Source organism: Nothobranchius furzeri, chromosome 16 (assembly GCF_043380555.1).
Source record: "Nothobranchius furzeri strain GRZ-AD chromosome 16, NfurGRZ-RIMD1, whole genome shotgun sequence".
In the NCBI taxonomy this organism is placed as follows: Eukaryota; Metazoa; Chordata; class Actinopteri; order Cyprinodontiformes; family Nothobranchiidae; genus Nothobranchius; species Nothobranchius furzeri.
The window spans coordinates 33,343,079-33,356,954 of record NC_091756.1 but is presented as its reverse complement, the minus strand read 5'-3'; the positions used below and the strand labels follow the sequence as shown (position 1 = coordinate 33,356,954).

General features: G+C 41.4%; 1 protein-coding gene across 2 annotated transcripts in view; it reads left to right on the top strand.

The window, feature by feature from the left end:
- Positions 1–13,876, top strand: part of ankfn1b (ankyrin repeat and fibronectin type III domain containing 1b) — a 286,544-nt gene that overhangs the window by 80,757 nt on the left and 191,911 nt on the right. For both annotated transcript variants that reach the window (XM_015963362.3, XM_015963361.3), the window contains one exon: positions 7,435–7,673. In XM_015963362.3, coding sequence (XP_015818848.1) covers positions 7,435–7,673 — 239 coding nt within the window. The remainder of the gene's footprint in view (positions 1–7,434; positions 7,674–13,876) is intronic.

Here is a 13,876-nt window from a genome sequence, read left to right as displayed (position 1 = left end):
AACGTGACACCTGACAGGACACTTTTCCACTACCTGGTGGATCATTACAAATTCACTCGATTCTTTGTTGGATGAGTTTTTAACAGTTGTGATATCCTTTGAGTTTTTTTTTACGGGTTACCTGCCTTCAGCCAGGGTCCTGTTACTAACTCACATTTTTAGGGACTACTAATCCGCTGATTTACATCTCTATCTTTTAATAGTGCTTTGTGTAGAGTGATTATGTTTGATTTCAGGGTTTAACTTGTTAAAATTTCCCTTAAAGTGCTACAAGCACATTTGCCCTTCGTATTTTAATTTTTTTTATATAAGCCTTTAATCAGTGCAGCCTGATGATTTTCACATATCAGTTAGGACTATATCCTCTGCTCTGTCTTGTCAAATGCTCCACGTACGTTACGAAAAAAGTAACGTTAAATATTCAAGCGAAAAAGAGGCGAGCTGAAGTGAACCTAGGGAGCACTGAAGAAACGTGAGCAACAGAGTGAAGCAAGCACAGAGAGATCCGTTGCTCTGTGTGTGTGTGTGTGTGGGGGGGGGTGGGGGGGGGGGGGGGTGGGCCGGATGGACTGAGCTCGCAGCTGCAGTTTTGTGTGTAGGGAGGGGCGGGCGCTCTATGTGACTGGCCAATCACAGAGCGTGAAGACAGTCAGTTACCCAATGAGGATTTTCCTTCAGCACGATTACAGATATTTACGAGTTTTACTCATTTCATGCTCGTATTCGTCAAAAATGCTTTATCCGTACCGGATACTAGTCTGAAATGAGTATCCGGCTCATCCCTAGCTGTAACCACCCTGCCCTGCCTCCTCCTCCTTGCTGCCTGCCGGCTGTGATCACAAGCAACCACATAGTAGTTCCCGCTGCTTCTTTGGGAAACGGCGCAAAAATAAAATAAAATGAAAAATTCAATAAAACTTGGGATCTTGTAGGAGTGGCGCTGGAATTTCAGCCGTGGCGGGCCGCCACGGCTACGCCTATGTAAGGGAAACACTGAGTTAAGATTATTTCATCAAGTAGGACCTGTGGTTAGCTGGCTCATCTCATGTCTTGAAAGAATTGGAATCGGGAATCGATAGGAACTGGAATCTAAACGAGGGATTGGAATCGGAATCGTTCAAAATCAAACTATGCCCAACCCTAATAGATGCTGAAAGTAAAATAAACAACACAACATTTGCATTCAACTGTTTTTACTTTATATGTTCAATTTGCATTTTTCTGCAGTTTTAGGGTTGGAAACAGCAAATAACCTAAAATCACCCCAAAGTATGTATTTGCACACTTTTAAAATGGAATAAAATGCATAGAGATTCATAGATATGTCATACAAAGTATGCCTCAGGTTCCATGACTCATAAACACAAAGCCTGCTCAAGCGTCTGACGTTGAGTAATTCTGGGTCAGTTTTTATCGTCTCGTTTTCTAGGTTCAAATTTTAATCACCGATGACTTTGTCCAGCTGCTTTCTGGGTGACCAGACAGTGTACGTGGTCTGTTTGGACACAGAAAGGACAAGAAGAACTCAGTTAACCTCACAGGCCTTCTTCTGATGGTTGTCATTATTTCTATTTTTTTATGTCATTTAAGAACATTTAATTCAACCCTTTAATACTTAAATGAAACATAAAAGACAGTTCCTCTGGCTAACGTAGTTTATTTTTCTCTTTATTATTATGTCTCTTGTTTGAACGATGACTGTGTTATTTTTTCAGTAAGCTCACTTTGCTGGAGGGACGTGAGCCCCAGTCCTCTGTGCGGTAATCCAATAAATCCTTCCTGTCTCGGTGCCAAATGATCCCAGACTGAGCTGCTCTGTCTGTGCCCTGTTGATTTGGACCAATTCCTTCCATTTTATCAACATCTACGTCTCTCTCCACTGTTTTTCCTTGCTCAGGTGCCGCTCCCATGCAAATATCAAATTAGAGAATTCTGTCTCACGTGGCTCCTTGTTGCCTAGCAACTAATGTCATCCACCATGATGCGACCTCACTCTTTCTGCCACTCTTTATCCCTGCAGGAGAGGGAAGATAACTTTTTTCTTCCTCTCTGTTTAATAACCCAGCTATGCTTCATTCACAGATTCAAGCTGCATCTTATGTCTCTGACCCTCTGACTTTACATGGAGAGAGACTTTGGGGTCCTTTTGGTGCCGTGTGTTATTCAGCTTTGGATGTTAAATGCATTCTGATACTGGAATTGATCCTAATTCATTTTCTGCTAAAGACGTTTCACAAAAGCTCTTACTTTTCATGGATTTGCATTAACGTTTTGAATAATTAACAAGTTAAACGATTTTTCCATCATGAATTAGTGTGCTACTGTGTACAAATTATAAACATTTACCATCTTAAGTGTTGAAAATAACTTCTTAAACAGCTTCTGTTTGCAGAGCTGGAGTTTGTCGGTTAGGACTGATGAAGTTAGTGTACACAAATTGGACAAGTAATTAAACATTATTATCTTCACAATGGGACGAGCAAGCAGATATGGTGTACCCAAAACTTTTGTATGACAGATGATGGGGCAAAACGTCCATCTGTGTGCTGCAAGTGCTACATGCCTGACTCATATAAAACCTTTACTGGGATTCTGCTCTGATATCGTGTTTTTTGAGTGTTCAGGCGGGGTATGCCCTGGACAGAGTGCCAGTCCATCGCAGGACACTGGTATCAGTATTGGTAAAAGTTTTTCCTAGTTTTTACCTTTGCTGACATGTTTCCGCATCCACTGCCACCTTCGTCAGAGCAAACACAGCTGTTGGTGGTGCCACTTCTGTTCATCTGCAGGCAGCATAGGCCGATATTGCCCTCTACTTCACGCACCTTCTCTGATGATCACCATGTCTCATGAGTGGTCCAGCATGGAAGGATTAAACATTCTGGACCACTCACCTGAACATCTGATGAATTATAGTAACACACACACAATGTTTTGACAGTTACTTGTCTCATTTGCAGATTAGTGAACACGGAGCACTGCAGGAGCATTTTCCCAGCTGTTCGTCTGACTACTTTCATAAACTACTATTAAGAGCAAAACGTCATTCTGTCTGATGTGTTCACTGCTGCCCAAATTTTACTGTATAAAGAATTTAGCTTACCTCGACTTTGTAACTTCTAGTGTGCTGGTGAATAAAACAAGCACTGCCTGTGCAGAAGCAATGAGATCAGAGACGCTCTCTTAAAAATGTCCATGTCACGGTTTTGTTCGTGTCAGTTAAGAGAAGAGGCAGATGTGTTTCTCCAAACACAGCATCTGTCCAAACAAGGCACTTTTCTTCTGTTTTAGTAGCAGAGCACGGCTGCTTTGTTTTGTGCGTCAGCCCAATTGGCCGACAGTTAATCATGCAATGACAAAGGTTCCGCCTTTCTTGAAATTCATGTGATTAAATATGTGAATTTCTTGAACGTGTCATTTTCTTTCCTGATTAATTAATCATAGTTAATGCGTTAAAGTTCCACCCCTAATAATAATACCTCACTGATCTCACGCCAGCATATGACGGTTCATGATTGAGTGTGTGGATCTGAGAGCAGAGAGGGATGCATCAGTAAAGGTGCAGCACATGCGGTATTTGCACATCAGAGTATTGCCAATATTATCCATCACTTGAACCAGAGGTGGACTGGCAGTCTGTGATTATGAAGAATCCCAGAACGGCTGGTCAGAACTGGCCAGTGGGAGTGACACCCCCCTCGCCCAGACAGCCGGTTATATGTCCAGGGCAAATTTTTGTCCCAGTCTGCTTCTGACTAGAACTTAGAAACCAGCTTCAGTCTCCTAAATTTTGCAGCAGTTCATGCAGCAATATTTTGTTAACCCTTACACTGCATTCAGTTTCACATTATTGGTCACTGTTTGCATAGACTTCTGTAGCAAAATACATCACCTCTGGTGCATCTGGGGTCAAGTCCCAGCTGGAATTTCTTATTATTTTGCCAAAAACATTTTTTCAATGAAAACTAGTGTGAGTTAAATTATAATTTGTGGTCATTGGAGTAAAACGGAAGGTTGCAGGCAATAAGCAGCACAGCAGCGAGCAGATGTAGTCCCAATTATTTTAATTAAGGACAGGCAAAAAATAAATAAATAAGAATAAATAAATAAAATCTACATTTAAGTAAGGGTGAAGATGGCAGAACAAGAGTAGGCATCTAATCATGGAGGGATGACCAATAAATCAAGACCAGGTGAGTGACAGGACACGTACACTAGGAGTAGAAAAACCTGGAAACTGAAGGAAACACAAGAAACCAGATGTGTGATCAGAACTTGGTAATTCATGATACTAATTATTATTTTTTTTTTAATCAACACAAAAGTCCAATTCTGCGAGTGTTTAACATAACATTTTCTGTGCAGGCCGCCCATACACCAGTAAATAACTGTCTACATCTAGCTGTGAAACACAAGCAGGTTAAGTTAAAAGCAGCAGAAGCATGAATCCACCTTCTTGGATTCCAAATGAGCAGCTGCTCTGCTGCAGTCCACTATTATTGTTTCCTTGTTAACTCTAAAATATGTCCGCGGCTAAACTGCATACGCCAGCTGTTCTGGTTTTGATGCAAAAACAGACAAGAGTTATCTCTGCTTGTAATAAAACCGAGGGGGCAGCAGATTACTTTTGTTTATGATGTTCTTGCAACAAAAGAACTCCTGTATGCGGTGTCACTTCAGTCGTGTCTTTCCTTGGGAAAGGTTACCATCTGTTTTCCTGCTCCCCTTCTCTCTGTGATCAAATAAACACCAGAGATGACATGAAACGAAGATAAATTTAGCCTCTGGGACTGAGACATAAATGCAAACAAACTATTTAGACAAATTAACTAAAAGGCGGTTTTATTTGCCTGTTATTGTGCTTTTATTTCGGACAAACAGCAGCTAAATGTCCAGGTTTTATAATTTTTATTTGTAAATTTACATGTAAATTGATGCCCGAGCTTGTCACCTCATCTCTGAGAGAGAGCCCTGAAACGCTTCGGAGAAAACTAATTTCAGTTGCATGTACCCGCTATCTCATTCTTTCAATCACTACCCAAAGCTTGTGATCATAGGTAAGGGTAGGTATGCAGATCGACCGGTAAATCATCACTGCAGACGTTGCACTAATCCATCTATAGAGCTCGCGCCCCATCCTTCCCTCATTCGTGAACAAGACCCTTAGATAGCTAGCTGTATTCTTCATTGACACATGAGGGATCCACAGCTAAGAGTTGTCCTGTTTTTGGTTTTGGGTCGTCTGGATTTAAGACCGGAGTTTGTACCGGAGGTGTTGACTGCCTGGACGCTCTCGCCACTAGGGGGGAGGCTTTAAACCACTCGAGGGGTACCAAGTTGGTTGGGAGATTCTGACAGGTGGGGCCACGGCCCGTTGGATCGCCGACACCGCAGCCCCCCCTCCACTTGGTTCCTCCACACACGTCCTGCCAGTTTGTAACCCGTCAGCCCTCGGGTTGAGCTCCCCGACGGACGGAGGAGGAGGGGTGGACGGGCCAGTTGGCGGGAATCCGGGCCCAGGCTAAGGGTGTGTGTCCTAGGCGTCAGAAGAGCGTGCTGGGCCTCTCCAACTCCCGCACCTTGTGCTCCCTACTCTCTCCCCCTTGCTCGGGTGGGGGCCGTTGAAGGCGCAGGCGGATTGGACCGGGGCGGTGGCAAGCTATGGGCGCATGGAGAGCTTCAGCTTGGCGCTGCTCTGGGGCTTCAGACGACGGCAGGGGTCCCGCATCCCAGCCTCCCTTCCTCAGCCTCCTCCAGCAGTCTCCCCCTTAACCGAGACAGATGGGGGAGGCTGCCACAGGGAGCAGACCGGTAGTCAAGCAGGTCGAGGGAGTCTGGGGCCGTGGAGGACCGGCACACCCTGCCACCTGGAGCCTTAGGGGCCGGCGGAGTACAGCAGTAGAACGGGCCCTGACACGCCAGAGTCACGTGGGAGGGGCAGAGGCTGAAGCCCGCCCTCCCAGATGCGCACCCACTCACACATACATTCACATGCTGGTGGAGAAGACCTTCTACCCTTTTCCAACTCAATCCCTTTGTCTTGGATTTTGAGGAGCTGATTCTCATCCCGGCCACTTCACATTCAGGTCACAGCCTGATAAAGCCAACAGGACCACATCATCTGTGAAAAGCAGAGACTTTGCAACTTGAGCCTCTCCAGACCGGTGACCTGAAGTCTCGTAAAGTCACTCATTTAGTGAGAAGCAGTAATGCATTATGGCAGTTCATGTTTACACCTCAGAACCAAAGCTGTCAAGTCTCCCAAAATGGCCGGGAAACTCCTGTATTTTACCCATTTCCCGCTGTCTTCCCGCATTCGTATCTTCCTGTAAATTTGGTGTATAATGCTCATTGAAAAAAGCACGCACGCACCCTGCTTCTCCAACTGGCCCTGGTAGTTTAAACAACTCTGGAGTGTTTTGCCTGCCGGTGTTGAACTACTTAGATTGGTGCAAACTTGGTAACCTCATGGGCTCACAGGTTGTAAACAATGACTATGTCCTTTGACCATTTGGAAAGGAGGAAATCTGTTTCAGCGTAACCTTCTGTTCAACATGATTGAGACATCAGACTGTGATATTTCCCAGTAAAAATCTTACCTTTATGTAAAATTGATTGCATGATGTTTTGATATTTTAGATTTTGTTAATTATTTTTCATTTTTGTGATTTATGTCCTAGACTTATCTATTTGTTACTGTCCGAGGACCCACTCGAAAATGAGATGATTCATCTCAAGTGGTTTTATCCTCCTGTTGTATAAGTTAATAAATAAATACACAATGTTGTATCGATTGTGACACCTTACATCACAATCCTCATTAAGGGTTAGGGTGGGGAATACATCATAATTAAATGTACACCTATAATAAAAAGAGTGCTGATTAATCTAAATCAGTATTTTACAGCCTCAGATCTGATGGACAGAGCTGATGAAGGCTTTCATAAGCTGAGTGTTTTATGAGTGCTGTTAGTCAGATGTTGGACACTGGCAAGATGTGTGATGAACTTCACAACGTGGAGCGATGGAAGCAGACTGTGGCTATTGCATCTGAGCCTGGTTCTGACAGCACAGATCCCTCTCAGTTGTGTGGAGCTGAAAGTTTAGTCATTATGTCAGAGTGAGAGAAAAATGCCTCAGACTCTTTTCCTCCGCCTCTGTTGTAAATGAGCCGTCGTTTATTTATATACTTTTGTCCAGCAACTGTAATCTTTATCAGGTTGTTAAGGAGCCAGACAACGAGTGGTGTGGTTGTAAAAGTAATCGAGCAGAAGGAAGCTAAATTACATCCCAGAGAGGTTTTATGGAAGCCGTCACTGGATGACAGTTTCCAATAATTGCGTTGTCCAATCTTTCTTGCTCTCGTAGATCTACCTGTCGCTGTCCTTTTTCTGTTTTTTTTTTTACATTTTTCTACCTTTTTTCTTCTTCTAGGTGAACTCTGGCGTTTAGAGGATGACATGGAGGGTGACAACGAGACTGAGCAGAGTGTATGCACGGAGGCCCGTCCTCGCTCTCAGTCGCCCTTCTCCCACTTCAGAGCGCGAGCTGCTTACCTTCGCAAGAGCATGTCGGCCGATGATCACCTGGACATGAGCTCGGATTACGGCTCAGGAAAAACCGCTGAGGGAAAGCCACTTCGTGGCAATAAGGGCAAACTGAAGAGGAAGTTTGTAAGTACACTCTATTTTTCTGATTTGAACAACAGTCTGCTAAACGTTTCTCATTAACTGATCAATCACTGTCTCTTAAATATATGTTCTACCTTTGTTGTCTTTATTAATGATGATGATGGACATTGATCTCCCTGTTTGCATTTCTTTGGTGATCAGAGGCATCACCAAACAAATAACAGTTATTGTTTTATTAAAAATAAAATGGAAAGAAAAAAATTATATATATATATATATATATATATATATATATATATATATATATATATATATATGCCATGATCTGTGTCCCTCTGTCCCCTGCCTCCTCCTGTTCTCACTCCAGGTTCTCCTCTTGTGTCCCATTATTATCTCCAGCCCTATCTAGACTTCCCTCAGGTGTCCTCCTAATCACTCCCTGATAATTTCTAGTCAATTTTATTTTAGTCCTCCTCATCCATCTAGTTATTAGTTGTTTATTTTTGCCCTCAGTCTTTAGGTTTAGTTTGATCCGTGTTTCATTGGTTAAGGTTTATCTACCATCCTGCTTGTTTTTTTCCCCTCATTTAGGTTATTGTATGCACCTGCCTTCCCTCCAGATCTCACTCCTCACACCTGTCACATGTTCCCCTGATCACCTCCCTCTGTGTTTAAAAACCCTGTCTTGTCCTTCAGTGTTTGTCGGTCCATCGTTGTGTCTACGTTCTTCTGTTCCCTCACGAGTTTTGCCCGAGTCCGTGCTCAGTTGTGAGCTTCTGTTTTGTTTTTAGGGCCGCTGGATCAAGCCTCCTCCTTTAAATAAAGGATTTACTTATTTACATCTGCTCCTGTCTCGTGTGTTCTGCATTTCTGGGTCCAAACCTCCTGCTCAGCGTGGCATATATATATAATTTTTTTACGTAAAATTAAAAGTAAGAAAAAGAGAAGTAAAACATCGCCCAGAAATTAGATTTTTTTACATTTTATTTTAATCACCATTTTGAGCTAAAACACACACAAATATTCATTTCTGAATGTGTAATGATTGAAGCTTTGCTCCAAAAATGACTTTTTTCCCCCTGATTTCTGATTTAGCCAATTTTTCTCTCAAATAGCTGAGTTAGTTAGTTAGTTAGTTAGTTGCGATGTGAACTGAGAGCAACTCTTGATGGTTGAAGGTATTTCAGAGGAGTACTAGGAGCTACATGATAAATAGGATTAAGAAAGACCAGAAAACCCAGCATGTACATTTCATAGACATGGATATTATTGTGGTATGTTTGGGTTTTCTATAGCTACGAGACTTTAAGGGAACATTCTGCAGCAATGAGCTGTGACTGGTGGTAACCTGCAGCCTCAAAAGGTTCAAGGAGTCAAGAGAAACCAGTGACACCATCATGGGGTTGGCTCACTGGTAACAGAACACAGCTGGAAGTAAAAATCTATCTGCAGGTTGTGCTGACATGACCTTTCAAAATTTAGCAAAGAATTGATTTTCATGACTTGTTTTCCACACCAGAATAAGTTGATTAGATTTAGAGGGGCAAACGAAATGATCTGTTTTCCAATTCAGTTTTTATTTGTTCAATTTCAGTTACTTCAGAAATACCTTGTGGTTTTGTCAGTGTTGATGGAAAACTTTACATCCCCACATTTCATCATTTTCACGTTCCTTACTAAATCTATCAGTAATTTCATGGGTGAATTTTAGGGACAACAGTGGCTGACGAGCTAAGTACCGTCTTGTTAAAGAAGGGTTGTGGGGCCGAGTCCTGCTCGGTCTGTTACAGTTGTTATGGCCTTGGGCAGGGCACTTAACCCACCTTGCCTGCTGGTGGCGGTTGGAGGGACCAGTGGCGCCAGCGCTCGGCAGCCTCACCTCTGTCTGAGTAGCTCATCAACATCACTGTGAAAATGTGTGTGTGAGGGGGTCCATGACTGCTTATTTTTGACGTGTTTGACTCGCTGATGTTTGAGGAGTTGAAAATGTGTTCAGTCTGTTGATTTGTTGAAGAGGACTTTTGTTTCTTCACAGGAAGTTCTTCTGTGTTTGCCTAGAAATCTAAACAGACAGTTGCTCTGCATGTCGGTCCAGCCACGCTACATAGGAGATTCAGCAGGTTTGCCGTTGGTTTGAACATTTCAATCCCAGCGCTCTATTGGTTTGGTTCAGCTGGATGTTGCTGTGAGGAAGCCAAACAACAAAGACTTGTTTGAAACGGTTTGGGCGTTAGCTTTGGACTCTTTACACTTGTGTTTATCTCTGAGTCAGGAGCAGAGAGAAGTACTTGAGTCACTTATTTAGAAAAAGGATGTATTTTTGTCTTCTCTGTGGATGTATGGTAGACCGCCTCATTGACTGACATCCGTAGCGGTGAGTGTGTCAAATTGTTCGATGTCCAGTAGCATGTGGCAACAGTTTGAAAAACAACGTAGGCCCCGCCCTACAACTGAGCTCTCTTTGGGTTGTGACCAGACTATATATTTATATATATTGGATGGTTTGCCAGGCTACTACTGTAGCTTTCAGCTGCAAGGCAGTGATTACTGGTTTCTGCTTTTCTGCAATGACGCTTCAACTGCTGTTGCTTTATTATTTTTCACAACTCTTCCTGCTCATGCACTTACAAAGTCATCTACAATCTCACGTTCCTCTGCAGCTGATGTGTTTTCTTGTAGAAGAGCTGAAAGTGAGGCTAACGCTAGCTCAGCTCCACTGTCTAAACACACATCCACCTGCATCTATAAAGTGTCCTTTTCTGTCTCTGCCCCCTCCTCCCATCACACACACATGCTCCGTATGCTGCATCAGCCTAAATACTGTCTCAGTCATTGTGAACATCACTGTAAAGTATGAAAAACAAAAATTGGTTAAACATATCACAGGTTTTCTTAACATCCACATAACAAAATCATTTTCCAGATTTCCACATTTTCACCATAAAATCCACTTTCAAGTTCCGTTTCCATAACTTTGTCCGTATTTTTGTTAGCGTGTAAATCGTAGGTTTCTAGATTTAAACCAGCTTTGTTGTTTTCTGTTCTAACAACCATTACGTGGGTTTTATGTGTTTTTTGGCAGGCATTCATAATACTAAACCCTCAACACTTATTATTGCTTCATTTGCATTTACAGTACCAACAGATTTGATCTTATTTTGCCATTTAATTGATTATTCTGTCTGTTTCTGTCACTAACACATATAAAACAACAACTTATTAAGATGTTTAATAAGGTTTATGTGACTAATAAACTCATTGAGAGGCTCAAGGCTAAAATAAAATCGATCTTTTAATCTCAAAGAATCAAACTTGCAGAAAAACTGGATAAAATTGTGAGTTTTTCAGCATCGAGAAGGAAAAAAAACACCTAAACACAGAAGAGAGAAATGCTGTTTGTGAGTTTCCACCTTTTGAGCCTTGACCTTCTTCATTTGATCCATTTAGAAAAGTTAATAGTCTAATTTGTTAATCACCATTTCTCAGTGAGAGCAGGGCATGTTTTCATGGGACTTCCATGTGCACCAGTGCAGGCTGCAGCTTTGATGACAAGGCATTAAACATTAAAGACTTTTTATTGTCTTTTGGGCATCGGAGCAGGAAACTAGAGACCTCATTACCAGAACCAACTTTGTAATTGATTCTCCGGTGTCGGTGGTGTGCAACAAGAAACCAACATAGGCAGGGGACAGTTTGGTGTTAGTGTGTGTATAGTTTAGTAGACCAGGATGGATTTAGCCTAAAATGTGCCACGAAAAGAGACATGGTATTGAACCTGACTGTTTGGAGTCTGAGCTGAACTAGACTTTCTGATCCATCGCTAAATGAAAAAGAAAAGAGAAGTTTACGAGACAAACTTTTACCAAACTTCACATCGTCACCTGCAATGGGAACAACGCTGGACCTGATAACCTGCCGGCTGTGCTTCAGGGTGAGAAAGACTCTATTCTTCTCTCTGCAACATTAGAGGTGCCATTAGAGATCTCTCATTACTGCATAATTCCTGCTTTATTATCACAATATAGAATTCCATTTAATGGTCTAGAGTCTTACAAAAGGAGAATGCATTAGGTGCATGCTTTTATCCAGACAAGTCTTTTTTTGCACCTCCATCAGGGCGACGCTGTGGCCATGCAGACGGGAAAAATAACAGAAATAAAAGCGTGTTAAAGGGAAGCTTGTAGAAGGGATGTGTGTGTTCAGGGCAGGCCTCTCTTTACTGCCGTGTGTATGTAATGCTTTTTGTTTTGTTTTGTTTTTTAACTCAGGAGTCAAATTATGTGCTTTCACTGAGGGAAAAGCTTTAATGTGTTACTGTTTTCTTTTATTATTTGTTATAAGGCTTCCTGTCTTTAGCTGGTCTTTTATGAGTATATTTATTATGGATGTTGGAAAAGTACATTTAGGGCCATGAATTCGTTTTTTGAATCTCTTATTGCAGCGTTGCAACAGAAACGGTAGTCCTTCTGTGTCTTTATTATTTTATCATGGAGTTGAAAAAAGGGGGCAGCCATTGTTTCATCCTGTTGTTCTACAGAGCATCACTTCTCTGACATTTGATTCTTGGAGTGCTCGACTGATGAAGTTCATTAATGTTTTAAGTTCAAATTTGATTGAATATATTCATCTTTAGATAATTTAATTCAATTTCATTAAAATAATGACTTTTGTTTTATTATCTGCTTATTAACTTACCATGTGTGACTTGTCTTCGTTTGTCATCTAGAATCTTCTGGTGCTGATCTGTAACTGGCAGAAGTCATTAAACTCACAGAACAATTGTGAAAAAGGACGGCTTGTTCATAAAAATGGACTGCAGTACTCACATTTGACCACAGGATGTTATTCTTACTTCATTCTTACATATTGCACCTTTAAGGTACAAGTCAGTCAAGGGGAATGTGTGATAAAATGAGTATTTCTGCATTAAAGCAACATATTTTAAATTGATATTAAACTTTTATTTTATCAGTAAAAAGACCCATTTAGATCAAGACCTCCTTCATAAACCTGGCCACCTACAAAGCATCCAAACAGGAATATTTTAAAATGAAAGTTATATGGCATTATGCCTGCTATTCCAAGAATCTTGCACCGGGAAATATTTTTAAATAATCATAGCATTGCACATTTATGGAAGAATAATAGTGTCCTGATGTCTGCTTATCTGACTCTGTTTCGTACTGAGGAACAGAAGGGAACGATTTGGCAAACTCAAAAACAAATTAATTTCAGTGTACTGTAATATATTCTGGGATAATTACATATTGATTAATCAATATTTTAATTTGTGTTTATTAGTTGCAATAAACAAAAGAAATCAGGAGCAGACATTAAAATAGATAAATTACTAAAAACACGCAGGCTCATGTGGAAACGCCAGACTGTTTTCCCACAGATTGTCATAATTGGGTTTATTAAATAAGAATGTGTGCGGCTCAAAGATGTTTTAAATACAGACTAGATTCAGATTCTCTGACTGTCTCCTCCTCTGGAGACGATGCAGAATGAGTTATTGATAAAAGCAAACATGTTGCAGTTTGTGTTGAAACGCCTCGGTCTTTGTTAGAGGACATGTTTTATTTGTTATTCTGTTTGAGTAAAACAAGAGATTATAATCTTGGAAGAAACTAGCGGGCGAGCGATAAAGTGCCCAGATGATTTGTGTAAAAGAGTTAAGGAAAAGCGGTGGGAGTGAGAGAAAACAGTGCAGCCATAACCTTGTGTTTGTGTGGCTGCCAGAAAAAAGCTAATTATGCTCTGTAACTTTTTCATCTCAGTTCTCAGATCCATGTTACTGAAGGCCTTTTTAAAATTTACATTCAGTAGACATCTCCAGGAGGCAGACTTTTCTAATCCTTCCCTTTTCCGAGCGCATCCGTCAACAATGAACACAACAAAACGCAGCTCTTACAGTCAATTTCTGCTTCCTCACCTGCACAGATGAGGATTTATTTTGGGATCATTGTGTCGAGCCCACTGTGCTCTGTAAGTGTCTCTGCACTCTCAAGAGAATTTGTTGCACCAGCAGCTTTAAATCCACTTGCATCTTCTGCTTGTGTTATGTAAGCTACAGCATCTTCATGGCAGATGGCTTTGTTTTTGTTGTCTGGACTGCAGGAATATAACAGTTCAAAAAAGGATGTAATAATAAAATCAGCAACATGAATGGACTGATCCTGATTTAATCTGTTGACACACAGCAAATGGAATGTAAATATGTATATTCCTGTTGCCATGCATGT